A 21,100-nucleotide genomic window follows, 5' to 3' on the forward strand; every position below is an offset into this window, starting at 1 on the left:
TGGTAAGACATTCGCAAGAAATGTGTATATGAACATGTTGTATTTGGCCCAAAAAAGAGACTAATGGACAGGAAAAATATTGACCATTCGAAGCCTTACGAATCCTTGCGAATGTCTTACGAATGGTTGCGAGTGCTTGCGAATGTCTACTGATAATTGCGAATGCATACGAATCTATATTCGCAAGGATATTCGGCACAGTGTAAGACAGGCATAACGAATGTTTGCGAATGCCTTGCGAGCCTGACGAATACATTGCGATGATTACGAATGTTCGCAAGGATATTCAGCACAGTGTGAGACAGGCATAACGAATGGTTGCGAATGCCTTGCGAGCGTTACGAATACATTGCGATGATTACGAATGTCTTGCGAAATCTTACAAGTACGTTGCAAAAACGTTAAGAATATGACTTCTTTGCGAATATTAGGAACATGTTGCTATGTTCAAAACAAGAGACGAATGGTGGCGAATGGTTAAGAACATTTACGAATGTCTTGCGACCATGTCCCGATCATTGTGAATTATTGGAAAATTCTATTCGCAAGGGCAATTCGGCACAGTGTAAGAGTAGCATGAACGAAGAAAGACGAGCGACTGAAATGTTTGTAAGAAAAATTCAAAGCAGCTGCTGAAAAATGGCTGTCTGTCACTTGCTATTATGCTATGTCATTCTTCTTCTCAAATTTTTGTTGTTGGTTTTATTTTTTTCTTTAAAAATGCACTAACGCTTGTTCGCACGCAAGCACTAGCGCACGCGCCGATCCACCCAGAAGTATACAAATGGCGATGGACTCACCAAATAGTATCAAATAATGTCTGTTTTTTTACACCGTGGATACACTCAGAAGTATAAAAATGTAGATGTATCCAATATTTTTTCTTGGACCGTAGAATAACTCAGAAGGATACAATCAACGTATGGTTACGAATAAGTGCAGGAAATTAAATGATTTTCCGTTATGGTGCTACAAAAGGAGCTAACGGGTTTTTTAAACACTTGGTTCCAGTAAGTAACATTGACCATGCTAGGCGTTATTATTTCTTCCTGACTCAAAATCGACCTCTGTACATTTTTAGTGTCAACTAACACACACCTTGCGGGTAAAGAAAGTCCCTCTAAAGTTACTTACTGTCCATCTCGTGTAAGCGATCATATTCACCAAAATAATAGATCCAGGGTTTCCCATATAGGACATGTTTTAAAGCATCCTTCAGTTTGAACATCGTCTACAATTAAACGGCCGAGATAATGTCTGTGCAGAATGAGAAATGTTGTGGAATATTTGTTGCATGTGATTGACAACAGTGTCAATGTGCGAAATAAGTTCAGAAAAAGAGCCCCCCTCTGCACTGAACGCATGCAGCCATGCAGGTTGTTGGTTTTGGGTATGTACGTGTTCAGGTGGAAGGATGCTCTCATTCCGCATACAAGAATTCCCAGATCTGTGATGGTGTACATGACCGTTCACACGGGAAGGGCTTGAATACATAGTTTAAACAATCGCAATACGTAACTATATATAGTTTGTAACAAATACGTCAAGACACGAATTGCTCGTTGATTCCCGGTCTAAGAAAACGCATTTGATACATTTCCATGAGTCCATCTTTATTTTGACAGAGAAGGTTCGGGCGAAGGGGGAGGAGTTGGGAGTGGGAGGAGGGGGGGGGGTTATTTACTGAATGTGGTCACTCATTATTAAATAAAATTCAAGTATGTTGAAGCCACTGATCTTTACGTATACCATCGTATATAATATATATCTATTGCATTTCTAATTTAAACTCAAACACAGAATGTTAACTTGAATACCGAAAGAGATTAAACTTCTTTTACTTTCAAATCGAAAGCAAAGTGCTACCTATAATGCTATCTTAGCACATTACTCAACAACAATAACTTCATATTTAACTCAGAAATCAAATGCAACGTTACATACAATAACCTTAGCATACCTTGCTCAATTGATGAAACTTTTTGTTAACTGACAAATCGAATGCAGCACATATATATATATATATTCAACTTATCTCAAACCATTCACCGTCGAACAGCTAACTTTTTTCGCTGACAGTTATCTCTCAATACAGACAAGCTGTCTGCTTTCGTTTGCTGCTTTGCACCGTGTGTTTTTAGTACCATGTTTGACATGCCCTGTCGCACGCGCACACCTGTTCTCCCGCGTTTCCCAAAGAACTACTTTTATGCTTGATCCCCTTTTGCAGATAAGTCTTTTTTATGCATTGTGATATTTTTGCACTTGTATATATGCTACCTCCAGCCTTTTCTTTGTTGTTACTTTTGTTCGTTTGTTTTTAGTCTGGTGTCGAGAACCTTTAAACTGTGAACTTTACCCCTCAAGCAGTCAGTACTTCTCTCTTTTCTCTTACTTTTTTGTGTTTTACCAGGAACCCCCGTTTTAGTTCTTTCTCTTATATTCCGCGTTCACGCTTGAATGCACATGAAGAAAAGCCAAATAAATTAAATGGATTAGCTGCTTGTGAATGTAATTCAGGCCAGGTGCAGATGTACAATATTGGAACCCAAAGTGGGATGTAGACACCGTAACTCACGCTGTGTGGTACCTTCTCATTTTTGCACAAGTACTGTATAAAAATAAACCACTGACTTAAGTTGATGATTATAACCTTTTGAATTGTAAACATTAGACCACAAGTAGGCTATATTCTTAAACATTTAACCCAAAACAAACACTTCAATTTATCCTGACGAAGTTCACCAATGGTCTACATTCATATGAAAAACTGATTTTAAAACAAACACTTCAGTTTATCCTGACGAAGTTCACCAATGGTCTAAATTCATATGAAAAACTGATTTTAAAACAAACACTTCAGTTTATCCTGACGAAGTTCACCAATGGTCTAAATTCATATGAAAAACTGATTTTTAAAACAAACACTTCAATTTATCCTGACAAAGTTCACCAGGTACTAAAATCTAGTGCAAGAGGTGGCGGTGATGAAGAAGTACTTCCCTATAACCCTACTCCAAACACCCACCCACTATTCTTATAGCAAGGGGAGGAGCTGTTATATGGGCTTGGTTCGTTGTGTCTTCTTAGTTTCTTTTATCAAACAGGTGTTTGAGGGCTGTACGAATAAAACATTTGCCCGTGACTTTAAAGAGCACATGGCAAACTCTTAAGGGCACAGTCCTTCTTGTGTACACCACTGTTCGACACACCGTCTGGGACCCGGCCAGGCTTTTTACACCCCCGGTATAGGGGTGTGTATAGGATTCGGTCGATGTGTTTGTTTGTTTGTTTGTTTGTTTGTTTGTGTGTTTGTGTTCGCATATAGATCTCAAGAATGAACGGACCGATCGTCACCAAACTTGGTGAACAGGTTTTATACATTCCTGAGACGGTCCTTACAAAAATTGGGACCAGTCAAACACACGGTTAGGGAGTTATTGGTGGATTAAGATTCTACAAGGACTTATAGAGGGACATATTAATGGTCAAAGGGAAATAACCTTCTCAGTTGGTGGCAGTGAGAATGGTAAGGACGGGGGTGTTTTTCCTACCTCGGAGGAATTTCTTGTTTTGTCTGGAATTAGACCATCCCTCAATGCACTTACTAAAAATCAACAGCCGTGGTGCGTCCGGTGCAGAGCGGGACTTTTTTTTATATTGCTATTTCATATGTTACGTGGATTTCCATTGGTCAATTGGGCAAAACTGAGCTCAGTGCAAAAGTGATATCGACGACATTTCCGTCGATATCAGTTTTGATATCGACGACCTCTTTATTGTTTCCCCACTTCAAAAACAAAAACACCTAAATTTAAAAACAAACAAATATATATGAAAATGTAATGATCCCAGAATTTAGTTGAGCAAGTGACTAAATACTTTTTGAAAGAAAAGACATTTGAAAATACTGAAAAGTACAAGAAAAGAGTGAACAAAATGAAATAATAATCAGAGGTAGGGATATGGAACAGCCAAAACTGAGACAAATACTTTTGTAATTTCTTTACAGTAAATACAACATGTCCAGAGAATTAGCAATATATCTAACATTGACTGACTGTGTGATGATATCTTCTGCTATTGGTCTGTTTCGACAGTGATATCAAAATCTCGACCTCCGGTCTTGATTTTGATATCACTGTCTCAACAGACCATAGCAGAAGATATCATCACACAGTCCGTCAATATTGGGTAATGATGAATTGATTTCTTTACTGACACTGGTGTCAATCTTTGAAAATAATCAATACAATCCCCACTCTGCACAGGACGCAGCCATGATGTTGTTGAGTTAGACCATCCCTCAATGCTCTTGGACACATACCAAAAATCAACAGCCGTGGTGCTTCATTTGCAGAGCGAGACTTTTTGGATGAATTAATTTCTTTACTGACACTGGTGTCAATCTGTGAAAACTGAAATGAATCCTTAAAAATACCTACTCTGCAGTCATGATGTTTATTTTTGGTGTGTGTCGAAAAGGGGGGTGGGGGTAGGGGGGGTGGGGTGGGGGTGGTGGGGTGGTGGTCGTATTCTAAGTTAAAGCCTGACCAGATGTGAGATAGTAGCAATTAAGCCGAACTGTTTTCAGGCAGGGGAAGGACTGTGCCTTCAAACCTACCCGATATTTTTCGCCCCTCACGGGTATTGTGAAATGATTTATGGCTCATAACGTCGCGAAAGACGAAGGTGCGGAAAGAAATGCTCAAGCAGGTGTGAATTTATCAGAATGCGCGAGCACATTTGTTAGTGAAATTGTACGGAGGTCTCTACCAGGGTGGGTTTTTGTACTAAGTAACACCAAGGCTCAAAACTTATAGATATTATTCAATGCGAGGAATTACAATCTTCTCATTGAAAGATTTCCGATTTGTGACATTGACATTCGTTTTTAAAGCTGGCAATAACTATTTATACAATAATATGATAAGAAATTAAGCCGCACAAGCTCATAAATGACAACATGCTCTACCGTTTTTGGAGTGAAAAAACTTCTTACTCATCCAACTCTTTAATCATAATAACTTTTTCATTGCCAACATAATCATGATATTACAAAATGTTGCGTACAAATACATATCCAAGAAAGTACAACCTACTAGTCCAGTAAAGGATAAAACCTACCTGTCCAAAATGCTTTCGATTTCTGCATTTGAATGATTATGTAGACCAAACGTCGTTTATAGTCACTTAACCAGGCGCAAAAAACGATAACGAAAATGTTACTGGCATGAAAAGGTGAAGAGCAAGAAAAGGGAGAAGAAAATCTATTATGATTTAAACAAGTCGGATATTTGTGCAAGTAGCTTCAACAGAGCTAACTTGACACACACAAAACAAAAACAAAAAAACAAACCACGAGCTGACATGACTTTCATGAGATAAAAAAATGCTTTGTTATTGTATACCGTTTGATTCAACCCGGCGTTGTTCGTTAAGAGACCGAGTTATTCCCTCACGTACTACACTGTAGATTATTGATAAAATAAAACTCCTCCAGACCTGACACCATTTTATCGAGTGTCACAAAACAACCCCTATACACATAAAATGGTAACAGTAATACGGATTTGTCTGATGTTCATTAGACTATAGTTCAGATTGAAGTGATATCTTTTTTTCCTGACATATATATCCTTCCATACTGTTATTAATCGTCATCATGTCTGTTGCCAAGGGGCGATTTCTGGACCATATATATATTATATTAACGCGTGACCGGCTTTATGTGTGGAATCTATTACATGTAGAATCATAGCTGAAATCCATTTCATAGCTTTCAGCTAAATCCATACCGTTTTCATACAAATGAGGTTTTCTTCTGACGTTCTTTTAATGTGAGGTATACTTGGTTCGAGCTATATCGAGATTTATCGATATTTCGCCACAGTTTTTTTTTTAAAGGACAGGTGTTCTCTTTACACTTCGTTGTTCTATGCCACTAGCAAAACGCCAATTCATTCCATAGTATCTATTTTTTCATTCAGTTCTATGGGCGTCTAAAGAAAACCTCGCAAAGCGTTGAAAGGTGAACTCTTCTGTAACAGTAACGCGTCATCTTTGCCTGTTTAAATTCTGTTACATAAAACAGACTACCAATAAAGGGAGAAAAAAACACCACACACAAAAACGGAGAGGTTTTTAACATAACAGTATAGCGGAGATTGGCTAACCAAAGATGTGTTAACCTTACAGTTGCAGGGCGAGGGCTAACCTGCAAAACTAGCAAAATGAATGTGCCAAGCAAGGGGGCTGAATACAAGGGGCGTATCATTCCTTCAAACAGGGAGATTTAAGGAAACAATCGCTGGTATCAATTGCTAGCTTACGTGCTATCAGCCCGGTTAAAATGTATGAGATCCACTTCGGGATCGAGTGTTGAACAAATACCCTGTAACGCCGTCCCTTTTGGGGAAGGAATCTTTAGAATTACCCCGATCCATGTTGACCCTTTACCCCGCTCCCCAAGGGAAAAATGTCTTCCCAGGATTCCTTTTCACACTACCTTGAGACAGCTTCCGGTCCTTAGTGTGATGGTGTCTTTTGACGGAGCGAACAAAGAAAGATAGTCGTCCCAAGTGCTGTTCTAAAAGTGCACTGCTTTTCGAATCAGGTCAACAAACTACTAAGTTGACATCACAAACGTCTTAGTTTGTTGGTATCTAATTCAAAATTTAAGAATGTTGTCATTCCTGTATCATTACATTTAAATCTATTCCATAGCCTACATCGATTTAAAAACAAAAGCATGTAATAAGTCAACATGTTCAACAGTTCAGTTTTGTACATCTTTCACAGATTAGCTAATTGCTAAACTGTGTAGTAACACAGAATAAGAGCGATAAAATTGGCAAAAATATTTCATTTATGTGAATTCCGTATCCAGCTACTATTTCACCTAACATAGTACGCATGTCTTTAAATGAACACTTGTAGTTTTGACATAAATTCCGAGTACAGCGATATATTGCACGGTATCACATTTAAGGTTGTCAGCGACAACTTAAATCAAGGTTGTCTGATATTTCAAAGAAATCTTGTCTGAAAGTTTTGTTCAAGTTTAAGGGCTATGCTGAATTACTTGTCTACGGCAAAGATCACCTAAACTTCTTTAATTACAACCACACAACTGTACTACATAAAACATGTGTATATATGTGTCACTTAAAGTACTCACCGACACATTCATGCGCCTCGGTGGAGGTGGCCCGCTGCCAAGGACGATCGTAGTGGAAGGGCTTGCACATCTCACAATCGTATCCATCCGTGTTGTGCTTGCACTCGCACACCAGCCTCCCCTCTCTGTTGGTGATGCAGCGGGACGCATGCCCGTTACACTTGCAGCGGCCTCCCACGGCGAAGTCAGACAGGGCGTAGTAGTAGCTCTCCCTTGAGCCCTCGTCGTCCGGAGACTCGTCCCCGTAGGTGTTGAGCTTGTTGAAGACCACCATGATGTCGGTGGCCGTCACCCAGTCCTGCAGCACGGGGCTGTTGTCGAAGGCGTAGGCTGAGGGCCGTCCCTCCAGCGTGCTGAAGGCTACCCTGGCCCCGGACAGAGGGTCGATGTTGCTGTACGCCTCTGTACACAGAGCCTCCTGTTCGTTGGCCTTAGTGATTGCGGAGCGCGGCGACTTGGCGTACATCTTTTTGCAGTTGCTGGAGTAGTACTGGAAGGGCACCCAGCTCTTGCCGTAGTCCACGCTCTTGAAGATGCCCATGGAGTCCGGGCGGGCCGAGCAGAACTGCAGGCTGATATAGGTCAACTCGTACTTCTTGTTGAGGCTGAGCTTCAGGGTGACGTTCTGAGGGTACTGCACGAAGGGCTCCGACATCCAGCACGTCAGGTTGTTGGGGTTGTTGAGGTCCGTCAGGTAGGCGGAAGGGTGGCGACGCATCTGGTGGTTGGCGTCGCAGATGAAGCAGTTGCGCTTGATCTGACCGCTCTCGTCCGTGCTGGACTTGCAGTAGCGGGTAGGAGGCGAACCGCACGTGCTGGAAGCCACAACCTCTTTGCTGAAGGCGGCGTTGACAAAGTCCGGAATGCAGCGTTTCGGTGTTCCGTTCTCGTCGTAGCACGGGTCTGGTGGCGACTGCTGGGAGGCGTACATGTTCCTATAGGGCTGCGACGACGCCAATGTCGGCCACAGCAACATCACCACCAACGTCAACACAACGACCATCTTGTTACAGCCGCGCCATCGGTTCCACGTCTGTGTGTTGCAGGAAGCAGTTCTATGTGATCGTGTGTTGGGACACATTGTGGAATGGTTGATATACTTCTCCTCGTCCTTCTCTTCTATCCTATCTTCCCTGGCTGTAGAGTGAACTCACTCACACACACTTTCTTCCCTCAAGTATCCCTGAGGGCCTCTTTTGATTCTGGAGGGAAAGAGAAGATATTTTTCACATGTTTTGTGAGTTTGTACCCGGGAGAGTGTAAAGAAACTGTGTTCTGCTGATGAGTTTTTCAGCCGCTCCGCCGAAGATGTTTTCACTTCATCCTGTGTGTTGGGCTGGGGGGAAAAGAGCAGATGGGTATTCCAGCCCAGAGTTCCAGGCGCACTGCTGAAACTTTACTGCACGCTCGCCCACGTGGCTGAAATAAAACAACACTTCCGTATGCAACGTGTATATGTAGCAAAAAACTAAACAGTCTATGTAACGATGGTTCCAACTTGTGAACCTTATAATTTACTACACTTAAGTGTACAGTGCTTTTTCTGGCTCACAAATAGTGAACCTATGATTGTTTTCAGACCGACATTGGATTTACAAAAAACTTCTGCTGGTGATTAACCGAATGTGCATTCGTATAATCCAAATATATCGTTATAAAATCCAATTCAAGATCTGTCTTTGCGGTGCACTAAACTCCGCCCAAAGACGTTTCACGAACTGTGTTAAACCAAAACTGAACATGAATGATTATCGTATAGCTGAAAATCCTTGGTTTCTCCCCTGTAATTTGTCACCATTTCCCCTAACTTGGCCTCTTTCTAACCAGCAGTTAAGCAATTCCTAATTCCTTGACACAAGTCCCATACATTTTCTCGGCAGCAGCATAAACCGCACACACGCGTAGGACTTAGCACACACATAAACTAGCAGATTCCAAAGCAGATGTTAAGACAGTAACTCATTTTTATTTAAACATTTCCGCTACTCTACCTCCTAGCATTTTTCAGCGGCAAGTTAGAACAGCATGGCTTTCATTCTGTCTAGTCGTTTTTCTGTCTCTGTCTTGGCTTCTTTGCCTATACTTTTTTCTCGGCTCGCACTCTGTGTAGACCGATGCGGCACAGACAAATTCCAGGGCGATAGTATAAGCGGATTAGCACTGTAGGAACACTGATATACGATATCCGGGACAAACACAGCTCTCCCCTCCCCTTCACACTTTCTCTGCGAAGAAGTCACATGAATGCATGAAACACTCTCCTGGGGGAAAAAGAAAAAGAACACAAAGAGAGCTGTATTGAAACTATATCATATGAATAACAATTAAAACAGAAAACTGCTGAAAACTGGAGAGAATATATATCGCGTCTTGTATTTATTTATTTATTTATGTATTTATTTTTATTGTATGTGTTATGTATTTTTTAATTTGTTTTAATGTTTTTATTTATTCATTTATTATTTTATGCTACCTTTTTCAAGCTCCAACGACTCAATCTTGCTTCGGGGCACTATACCGCACTGAAGGTCTATTTCCGTGAGTAAACAGCGCGCTAGGTGTATAAAACAACAAAACAAAACATCCAAGCAGACAGAAAGAAAAATTCACTGTCGGGGGAAGCAGACAATCGCACAACGCGCCTGTTCCTGTTATTGTTTAGCTTGTCTTGTGCTCGGCGTACACAACACTTGTTGATGATACTCTCCGCTTCTCTCTAGCACTGTACTGGCACACACATTGCTAGAAAACACAAATCCTGAAAACAGAGAAAAAGGTGCGCTGTTGAGACTACAGGACGGTCCCGTAGAATCCTTAAAACAGCTTATACAGGTTATTCACACACTGAACTACTGATATACTTCGTGTTTAGCAGAAAGTTAACAAATCAAACTAACCTTCAGTACACAATTAGACCAGAGCCGACAGACAATCAGTTTGTCTCTGTTCACTGCCGTTAGACGCGGGAGATCATTGAAGGAAATGCAGATATTAAGGTTGGATGGTAAAGAAAGCAGAACCTCCGATGTCACAAGTTCTGAACTGAGAAGAAGCTCAGCTGGTAAAAAGCTGCGCCAAGTTTGTTGCTTTATCCTCGATTCAGGTAGGGTAGAATGTCCAAACGAAGTGTCAAGTACAAGAAGAAACTGAGATGGCGAACAAGCTGCGTTGTTACTTTAACCTACCTTTCGGTAAAGGTGGGATTTCCAATCGAGTTGCGGAGAAAGAGATGCTGGTAAACAAAAAGCAGCGTTGTTGCTTATCCTGACTGCAAGGTAACGGCTGATTCCGACTTCAGGTAAAGTGGTGATACCTGTGATTGGCACGGCCAGCTAAGCGGGCCCCCCTCGCCACAGGTGAGAAGAGTGTTCAGTGAGGTCCCGGCCACCAGTCGATACGCTTCTCTGGCACCGCCGTCACGCTTGGCAGCTTACGGTGCCAGACTGGAGCAGATCAGAGCCAAGCGCTTTCCGGCGCTCAGTCAGTCTCACAACTCACTTCACTTCAGCTACAACACTAGTCTAGTGTCAGCATCCTCAGTAGACACTGCAGCACAACCACTCTTCCTCAACTATCACTCAGTCATTGTTGGAATGGCAACTCACTGCTTCTCTTTCTATCAGTCCACGATAAAAAAAATTCTCTCTCATTCACAAGGGTGTGAAAACGCATCCGTCGTATAACGCCGAAACAGCACGACTCACCACACACACAACATGCGCTTCTACGCCGAACGGGGGATATAGCAAACAGGGACAGCTTTGGTGAATGCTCCATTAATTTGATATGCGCGCTTCGGGAGCGCCTCTGATTGGAACGCGCCGCCTGTTCGTCACAGGCGCAAACCACGCCCACTTTTGGCACCTTCCTAAGTGCCGACTTTGGAGGGCTACAAAGTGGAAATGACAACATGAATGGAGGGACATTTTAGCCCCTCCTCCTCCCCATGTTACGGGGGGGGGGGGGGGGGGGTGTGTTGGTGGGGGCGAAAACAATCAAAAACTTTTTTTTTTTTGGGGGGGGGGGGGGGGGGGGCAAGTTACCTTGAGCGCGGTGATGGTAGTGGTGGGGGTGGAGTGATGCTTAAATTAGAAGGCCAAGTGTGTCTGGTAAGCTGAGCGGTTAGGCAATGGAAAAGGAAATCCAAGACATGCCCGCCAAATTGCTTTGTGATTGAATCCTATGGATTTCTTTTGCTCATATTGATTTGAGTTCCATTTCTCATGGCTATGTTGCAAAAGTAGGGTGGCCAATAAATAAATAAGTCTATGCAAACATGTAATGAAGAAGTAATCAGTAAATAAGTAAATTTGATTGCACATGTATAGGAATGGGAACATTCGAGAGTTGTCTTATATCGTTTTTGTCACTGCCTAAAACACTCGACACTCACAACCTGCTCCATTCCTTCTAAAACTGAAACTGACTGAAAACAAGAAAGAAAATAACGTGAGAAGAAAAACAAACACAACACAGATAAAAAGAACAGAATCGTATTTAAAAACACAAACAGGACAACAAACAAACACACAAACACACAAACAAACAAACAAACACACACAAACAAACAAACAAACTGATTTTAACAAACAAACAAACAAACAAACAAATAAATACGGCCAGGAAACGGAAGAAAACAGTTACATATCACGACAATCATCAAAACCAGGGGGACTGCACCCTGTACTATGGGAATTAAACTTGCTGTTTGTGTCCTGAGAAAAACCAAAACAACAACAAACAAACAAACAAACGAACTTGTTTCTATGTTCATGTGCAGACTGATGGATGTGACTACAGTTTCTATCCGTTTAAAAGGTGCTGTTGATTTACGCGTAGACGACTGCGTTTATTTTCATTATATAAAGATATTGCTTATCATGTGCTGACAAATGTTTTAGATCTCATTCCTTGTGTAAAAAAGGCACATTGCTGATGTTACATGTTGTCAACAGGCTGTGGTCGCTGTCATGCTGAAAGGGGATGACGCTCATCCAATGTGTGCTGACAAATGTTTTAGATCTCATTCCTTGTGTAAAAACGGCACATTGCTGATGTTACATGTTGTCAACAGGTTGTGGTCGCTGTCATGCTGAAAGGGGGTGACGCTCATGCAATGTGTGCTGACAAAATGTTTTAGATCTCATTCTTTGTGTAAAAAGGCACATTGCTGATGTTACATGTTTTCAACAGGCTGTGCATGGTCGCTGTCATGCTGAAAGGGGATGACGCTCATCCAATGTGTGCTGACAAATGTTTTAGATCTCATTCCTTGTGTAAAAAAGGCACATTGCTGATGTTAAATGTTGTCAACAGGCTGTGGTCGCTGTCATGCTGAAAGGGGGTGACGCTCATGCAATGTGTGCTGACAAAATGTTTTAGATCTCATTCTTTGTGTAAAAAGGCACATTGCTGATGTTACATGTTGTCAACAGGCTGTGGTCGCTGTCATGCTGAAAGGGGATGACGCTCATCCAATGTGTGCTGACAAATGTTTTAGATCTCATTCTTTGTGTAAAAAGGCACATTGCTGATGTTACATGTTGTCAACAGGCTGTGGTCGCTGTCATGCTGAAAGGGGATGACGCTCATCCAATGTGAGGCTTTTAAATCATGCATGGGAAGACGCTCTTTTCATGAAAGGTGTGAGAAATACCATCTCCACATGTTACTTTTAGTTGAATAAGTATTCAGGTGATCGTGAAGGGGGTTAGCTATGTACAGTTAGTCACTGACAACGCTCAAGATCAAATTATGCTATAATGATGGAAGCACGCGCTCTGAATAAACGAAAGAAAAAATTATGTTTGTCTTGCATTCGGATAATAATGTTGTATTAAATTGACATTGAATTGACAGCAGTGAAGTGGCCGTTATCTGCTGGTGCGTGAGACGAAAAGTTTTTCGTGGAACGAGTCAACTTAACCTTGAGAACTTTCATTTTCCCCTTTTTTTATGTTTTTCATTTTCATTACTTTATTGTCCAATCGTTGGGAAATTCCGTGTTGGTTTCTCTCAGTGTAAAGCTAGCAGCAGCAGAGTCGCACTATACCGAGGTGTGTGGGTGTGTTTAGCTGGGGTTGGACGTGGATACCGTCTCTGAAGTTGCACAAAAAGTTGCATGTTCTGTGTACGTCCCGGCCCGGATCCGAACCCCAGTCCAGATCTCTACCAACTGAGCGTTCACGGCAGTTCACCAAAGCAAGCTAGACCACAGCCATAGCAAGGGAAGGCATAACAGGGCAAGGCAAAGGAAACAAGTCGCGTAAGGCGAAAATACAACATTTAGTCAAGTAGCTGTCGAACTCACAGAATGAAACTGAACGCAATGCAACGCAGCAAGACCGTATACTCGTAACATCGTCAGTCCACCGCTCACGGCAAAGGCAGTGAAATTGACAAGAAGAGCGGGGTAGTAGTTGCGCTGAGAACGATAGCACGCTTTTCTGTACCTCTCTTCGTTTTAACTTTCTGAGCGTGTTTTTAATCCAAACATATCATATCTATATGTTTTTGGAATCAGGAACCGACAAGGAATAAGATGACAGTGTTTTTAAATTGATTTCGACAATTTAATTTTGATAATAATTTTTATATATTTAATTTTCAGAGCTTGTTTTTAATCCAAATATAACATATTTATATGTTTTTGGAATCAGAAAATGATGGAGAATAAGATGAACGTAAATTTGGATCGTTTTATAAAAGAAATATTTTTTTTACAATTTTCAGATTTTTAATGACCAAAGTCATTAATTAATTTTTAAGCCACCACGCTGAAATGCAATACCGAAGTCCGGGCTTTGTCGAACAATACTTGACCAAAATTTCAACCAATTTGGTTGAAAAATGAGGGCGTGACAGTGCCGCCTCAACTTTCACGAAAAGCCGGATATGACGTCATCAAAGACATTTATCAAAAAAATGAAAAAAACGTGTGAGGATATCATACCCAGGAACTCTCATGTCAAATTTCATAAAGATCGGTCCAGTAGTTTGGTCTGAATCGCTCTACACACACACACACACACACACACACACACACACACACACACACACACGCCCACACACACACATACACACACACATACACACACACATACACCACGACCCTCGCCTCGATTCCCCCCTCGATGTTAGACCATTTAGTCATAACTTGACTAAATGTAAAAATGACCACCATTTCTCACTGCAGACGAACAGTTAAATGGACGGACCAGGCAATATCTAGACAAGAGAGGCTGATCAATACCTTTTCATTATTTAGTGCAACCTTACCACAGTTCACCAAGTGACTTGGACCAGAAGAATCAAGGTAAAGGGAATGCAGGTAGAACAAGGCAAAAGCCAAGGAAGAAAAAATACCACTATTTCTGACTGCAAAGACACGGCGAGCTACGCGGTTCAGACAGTGGAGAGGAAGATGCTGTTTCATTCTTTAGTGCAATGTTCACTTTTGTTAGTTAATCACAGTTCACCATGCAATGCGAGTCCCAATGAAACGCCATACTATTGCAAGAGAATGCAAGGTAGGATAAGAAAAAGAGACCACCATTTCTGATTGGAGAGAAGTGGTGAACTAAGCGGTACCTTGGACAAGAGAGGCAGATACTGAACATGTCATTCTTTGCTAAAACATTTACTTTAGTGCAGTTCACCAAGCGACCTGGGTTCAGAAGAAACACCGTGCTAAAACAAGAGAATGCAGGGAAGGACAAGTAAAAGAGACCATCTTTTCTGATTGGAGAGAGGTGGCTAAGTCTGTGCTACAGGAGAGGCGGATACATACTTTACCACAATTCAACAATTTACTCAGAAGTAACGCCATACCATAGCAAGGGAATGCAGCGTATAGGACGAGAGAAAGAGACCACCATTATTTGTGATTGGAGAGAGATGGTAAACTTTGTGCTTGAGGAGAGGCAGATGCAGTATTTCATTCTTTAGTCAAACGTTCACCTTAGTACAATTTTACCACAGTGAGGTGGACCCAGAAGTAAGGCCACACCATAGCAAGGGAATGCAGCGTGGGCCAAGAGAAAGAGACCACCATTTGTGACTGCAGAGAAACGGTGAGCTATGCGGGCCATTGTGCGGAGGTGTTTGCCGGAGGACTGGCACCTGTTTCAAGTGGGCTTTACAGTCCAGGTGCGGGAGGGACCGGCGAGTCCTTTTATCACCTTCACCACCGCGGCTACTCTTGCCTTACTGCCCCCTGTTCTGACCGTGGTCCAAAGGTATGATACCCGTGTGCCTCGTCCATGGAAAGAGAGAATGCTTTATGTCCTACATGCTAAATATTTGGCCTCTTAAGGACAAGATATGGGTTATATGATTCGAGTTTTACGCCCTCGTGGCTTTCGACGAGATACACAAGTGTATGCGTGTTTAGGTGGTATTAGCGCCATCTGCACTTATGGCAGAATGACCAAGGTCTCAAGGTTGGTAAGGACAAGATATGGGTTATATGATTCGAGTTTTACGCCCTCGTGGCTTTCGACGAGATACACAAGTGTATGCGTGTTTAGGTGGTATTAGCGCCATCTGCACTTATGGCAGAATGACCAAGGTCTTTTACGTGCCATTGTGGTGACACGGGGGCGGGACATGGCTTCCATCTCTGGGTCTGCACATAAAGTTGACCCGTGTACGTCCCGGCCCGAATTCGAACCAGCGACCTTCCGATCACAAGTCCAGTGCTCTACCAACTGAGCTACCGGGCCCCCACCTTTGTCCATTCCGAGTGGCTCGCTTGTTGAGTGAAGTTCGAATCAGGATTTACCATTTTTCCATTTCACAATTACAGTTTTGATGTTTCGGCAAGAGGAAAAAAGCAAAACCTTAAGTAAAAGTAAAGTAAGAATTTCATATCTACTGGAAAGCCACAGATTCGCTGAAAAATGTCCACCTCCCCCTGAACAAGTTTTGGTTAGTCGGAGGACAGATCTGCAAGGCGGAGATTCAGAATACACGTTAGAAGTTCACGGAGAGTTGAAGGGATCAGACTGGTCAGCGGCAGTATTGGCCTGTATAAAATTAGTTTATGGCTGCTGAAAATCGCGGATGCGCTGAATACTCCCACCCATCCTAGTCATAGTTTTCCGTCAAAGAAGCGACCTGGGCTGTGGTGCACGAACCAAAAGTGGGTGCCATCCAAACGGGAGAGAAAAAACCGCGGGGTCTGATTCGTTGAAATCACAACAAATCTCAATCAGTTCAACCAATCCATCACCGCGGCTCACACTCACTCGGTTGGTAACTTTCTCGTGCACCTCGGCTATGGACGGCGAGGGACATAAACACTGGAGGTCCACTGAGGACTGGAGGGATCGGAAGGGTCATCGACAGTACTGGCCAATGCGAAATAGAAAGTAAAGTTTGTGTCTCATGAACATCATGGATGTGCTTTCCTACCCACCCTTATCATAGCTTTTGGTCAGGAAGGCTATACTTGGACGGCGGAGGACCCAAATCCCAGAAGTCCACTTAGGGCGGCCGGTTCAACTGCGCAGTTCTGGCCAAAGCAAACTTCGAAGTTTATGTCTATTGAAAATCCTTGATATGCTCCCTATTATTAGTGGCGGATCCAGGGGGGATTTTCCGGGGTTTCTGCAACCCACCACCCCCCCCCCCCTTTAGCCTAAAAAAAAAAAAGAGAAAAAAAAAGAAACAAGTCGCGTAAGGCGAAAATACAACATTTACTCAAGCTCAGTCGAACTCACAGAATGAAACTGAACGCATTGCATTTTTTCCGCAAGACCGTACACTCGTAGCATCGTCTGTCCACCGCTCGTGGCAAAGGCAGTGAAATTAACAATACAGAAAAGCACGGTAGCGGTTGCGCTGAGGAGGATAGCCCGCTTTTCTATATCTCTATTCTTTTTAACTCTCTGAACGTGTTTTTAATCCAAACATATCATATCTATATGTTTCTGGAATCAGGAACAGACAAGGAATAAGATGAAATTGTTTTTAAATCGATTTCGGAAATTTAGTTTTAATCATAATTTTTATATTTTTAATTTTCAGAGCTTGTTTTTAATCCGAATATAACATGATTATATGTTTTTGGAATCAGAAAATAATGAACGATACGATAAACGTATTTTTGGATCGTTTTATAAAAAAATGATTTTAATTACAATTTTCAGATTTTTAATGACCAAAGTCATTAATTAATTTTTAAGCCTCCAAGCTGAAATGCAATACCAAAGTCCGGGCTTCGTCGAATATTGCTTTGCCAAAATTGCAATCAATTTTATTGAAAAATGAGGGTGTGATAGTGCCGCCTCAACTTTTACAAAATGCCGGATATGACGTCATCAAAGACATTTATCGAAAAAATGAAAAAAATGTCCGGGGATATCATTCCCAGGAACTCTCATGTCCAATTTCATAAAGATCGGTCCAGTAGTTTAGTCTGAATCGCTTTACACACACACACAGACAGACACACACACATACACCACGACCCTCGTCTCGATTCCCCCCTCTATGTTAAAACATTTAGTCAAAACTTGACTAAATGTAAAAAGAAAGAAAGAAATGTGAAAAAAAAAGAAAAACTGATGGCACAGATTGTACCAGATTGCATCCCTTCGGACCCCCCTAGGAGGTTTCGAACGCTTCGTGTCCTCAATTAAACGCTACGCGTCGTCGAATTGTCCCTTAAAGAAATTTGGGGACCCCCCCCCCCCCCCTCCCTTGTAAATAATGTGATCCGCCCCTGATCATAACAGGTTTTGGACATGAAGGCGGAGGACTCAAAACCTAAAAGTCCGCTGAGGACTGGATGGATCGGACGGGTCAGCAGCGACAGTAGTGGTCAATAGAAAAAAATCAAGTTGAAAGCTTCTGTCTACGTCTATTTAAAATCCTTGATGTGCTTTCCTACCTACCCGTAGCATGACAGCTTTTGGCCAAGAAGGCGGCTTGGACGGCGGCGGAGGACTCAAAACCTAGAAGACCACTGGCGACTGAAGGGATCGGACGGGTCAGCGACAGTATTGGCCAATCAGTGTGTTTGCATATCACACCCGTACCGATAACACGGGCCATGATGCCTTTGCCCACAGGCCCACAAGCTGCGAAGACTTGATATGTTGACATGGCCAGCAACTAGCGGTGTTGGGTGACCAACTACTGCTACTGCATGCTGGTTAGAAGTGGGCTAGGGGACGTCGCACGACCAAAATTGTTGGTTTGGACAAAACACGGAAATCTGTTGAAATACGGGGAAGGTTGGTGTGGGGGTTTGGGGTGTGGGATGGGAGGAACAATGAAGGGTTAACTGTGAGGGCACGTGTTCGTAAACGTTTGACAAAGGATACAACAGCACGTGGAATCAGTGTCAAAACCAGAAGTACATTATAATAAGAGTAGATCATTTACCTGTGTCAAAACGCGTTTACAGATCGGTTGACCTAGTGGTCTTCTAGGTTTCTCGTGCACCAGAAAGCACACACACAACCGATCTGTAAACGCGTTTTGACACAGGTATATGATCTACTCTTATCATAATGTACCTCTGGTTTTGACAATTCCAGTGTTTGGGGGAAGTCATGATAACTGATAGCAGTAACAACTAGGCCTATTTTTCTTCTGCTGCTGGATATTCTCCTGTGTTGGTCAGTTAGTTCTACCCGCCTTTTCGCCTAATTTCCTCCTTCTTTTGTACCTGTGTATTTATCTACGTATTTGTGAACTTATGTGTCTTTTATTGGATAAATGTATCTACAAGTCTACATGCAACACACACTCGCACGCACACATGTATGCACGCACAAACAAAGGCGAAGCAATGACATAGCCGACAAGTGCGCGCGCGCACACACAGACATAGACAGACAGACAGACAGGCAGCCAGGCAGCCAGACAGACAGACAGACAATCACACACACACACACACACACACACACAAACACACACACACACACTCACACTCACACACACACACATACACACATACACAAACACACACACACCAACAAACACACACACGTACACATATATATATATATTTATATATATACTAGATGAATACCCGCTTCGCCGGGTAGCCGGCTTCACCGGGAAGAAGTGGAGCCGAATACCCGGCTTCGCCGGGTACGTGGCGCACCGTACGCCGGCTTCGCCGGGTGTGGCGCACCGTACGCGATTGACGCCACACGAAGGAAGGGAGATAAACGCGTAAAACACTGGAGAAGATAAGGAGCGTTGTGGACAGTGACCTTCTAAAAATAGTAACGGGAATATGGATTGAGCGTTGTGGACAGTGACCTTCTAAAAATAGTAATGGGAATATGGATTGACGCCACACGAAGGAAGGGAGATAAACGCAAAACACTGGAGAAGATAAGGAAGAGTTACTGGGAATGGATGAACAGAAAAACCAAAATCGGTTCAGCGCTGCGCGCTGAGAGCACGTGTTGAAAATTCTTATCCACCAGGTTGTGTCCTGGGTCTACCTGAATATGCCCACCAAATTTGAAGCAGATCCATCGAGAACTTTGGCCGTGCATCGCGAACACACACACACACACACACACACACACACAGACACACACACATACACACGCACACACACACGCACACACACACACACACACACACACACACACACACACACACACACACACACACAAGTCGTATATATATAGACTAGATGATTACCCGCTTCGCCGGGTACCGGCTTCGCCGGGAAGAAGTAGAGCCGAATACCAGGCTGCGCCTGGGACCCGGCTTTGCCGGGTGTACGCCGGCTTCGCCGGCGCACGAAGGAAAGGAGATAAACGCGCAAAACACTGGAGACCTTCTAAAAATAGTAACGTGCAGTGACCTTCTAAAAATAGTAACGTAGTAACGGGAATATGGATTGACGCCACACGGAGGAAGGGAGATAATCGCGGCTGAAAACACTGGAGAAGATAAGGAAGAGTTACTGGTAGTGGATCCCGACAACAACAAAACAAAACAAAAAAATCGGTTCAGCGCGCACAGCGCTGCGCGCTGAGAGCACGTGTTGAAATATCTCATCGATGAGGTTGTGTCCGGGGTGTAGCTGAATACGGTGTCCAAATTTGAAAAAGATCCACCGAGAACTTTGGCCATGCATCGCGAACAGACAGACACTAGTCGTATATATATATATATATATATACACACACACACCAACAAACACACACACTAACACACACACGCCGACGATAAAGAGATCTGAGGTACGAGCCTTATAATAATGAACCCTGTCACCACCAACTCTACGCATCAGTTCACCGTCACGATTCAGTACAAACAGACGCGTGTAAAATTAATGAATCGTCGCTAGCGGTGTTCACTCAAGCAGTGAATGGAAGATCCAACAAAGCTGTAGTCAAACCCGAGTGATGAATGGATAAACAATGAAACAGGCTATGTCAACATCGTTCCATCCCAGCAACCTGTTCCCCAAAGGCGTGAAATCTGACCGTTTTTTGCTTTACCCTTTTCCCCCTTTAGTTTGTCGCAAAATCGTATTAACGGTCCAATTCGAGTTTGTCGATTCTAGTGTCAGGGAATGGATAGATAGATAGACGAGTTTTCTGATGTCGCAAACTGTACACAGTCTAATTCGCTTGACATACTTTCGACAAAAGTGTATGGACTTCAGAGCCAATGGATAGATGGATAGGTATATTCGTGTGCGTGCGTGTGGGTGTGTACGTGCCTGTATGTGTGCGTGCGTGCGTGTGTGTGTGCGTGGCTGTGCGTGCGTGTGTGTGTGTCTCTCGTCACAAGAGTACTCTGACTCGGCATAACTATTTATAGCCCTTCCATTCCTAACACAAAAACAGGTAAGTGTTAGTGTGTTATTGTGTGTGTCTATAGTGTGTGTGTGTGAGTGCGTTTGCGTGTTGTTGTGCGTGTGTGCGGGCGCGCGTG

At 42.8% G+C, this 21,100-nt stretch overlaps 1 protein-coding gene and 1 long non-coding RNA gene across 4 annotated transcripts in view; one reads left to right on the forward strand and one right to left on the reverse strand.

Annotated features, from left to right (window-relative positions):
- Positions 1-10,919, reverse strand: part of LOC138959268 (netrin-1-like) — a 107,642-nt gene extending 96,723 nt beyond the window's left edge. For 2 of the 3 annotated variants that reach the window (XM_070330672.1, XM_070330673.1), the window contains exons 1-2: positions 10,078-10,919; positions 7,181-8,599 (exon numbers count right to left, since the gene is read on the reverse strand). In XM_070330672.1, coding sequence (XP_070186773.1) covers positions 7,181-8,261 — 1,081 coding nt within the window. In that variant the 5' untranslated portion in view covers positions 8,262-8,599; positions 10,078-10,919. The remainder of the gene's footprint in view (positions 1-7,180; positions 8,600-10,077) is intronic. The other variant, XM_070330674.1, reaches the window with a different exon arrangement.
- The window catches only part of LOC138959269 (uncharacterized), a 156,751-nt gene that overhangs the window by 71,448 nt on the left and 64,203 nt on the right, over positions 1-21,100 (forward strand). The gene's annotated exons all lie outside the window — the stretch shown is intronic.

This window comes from Littorina saxatilis, linkage group LG2 (genome assembly GCF_037325665.1).
Source record: "Littorina saxatilis isolate snail1 linkage group LG2, US_GU_Lsax_2.0, whole genome shotgun sequence".
NCBI classification, from domain to species: domain Eukaryota; kingdom Metazoa; phylum Mollusca; class Gastropoda; order Littorinimorpha; family Littorinidae; genus Littorina; species Littorina saxatilis.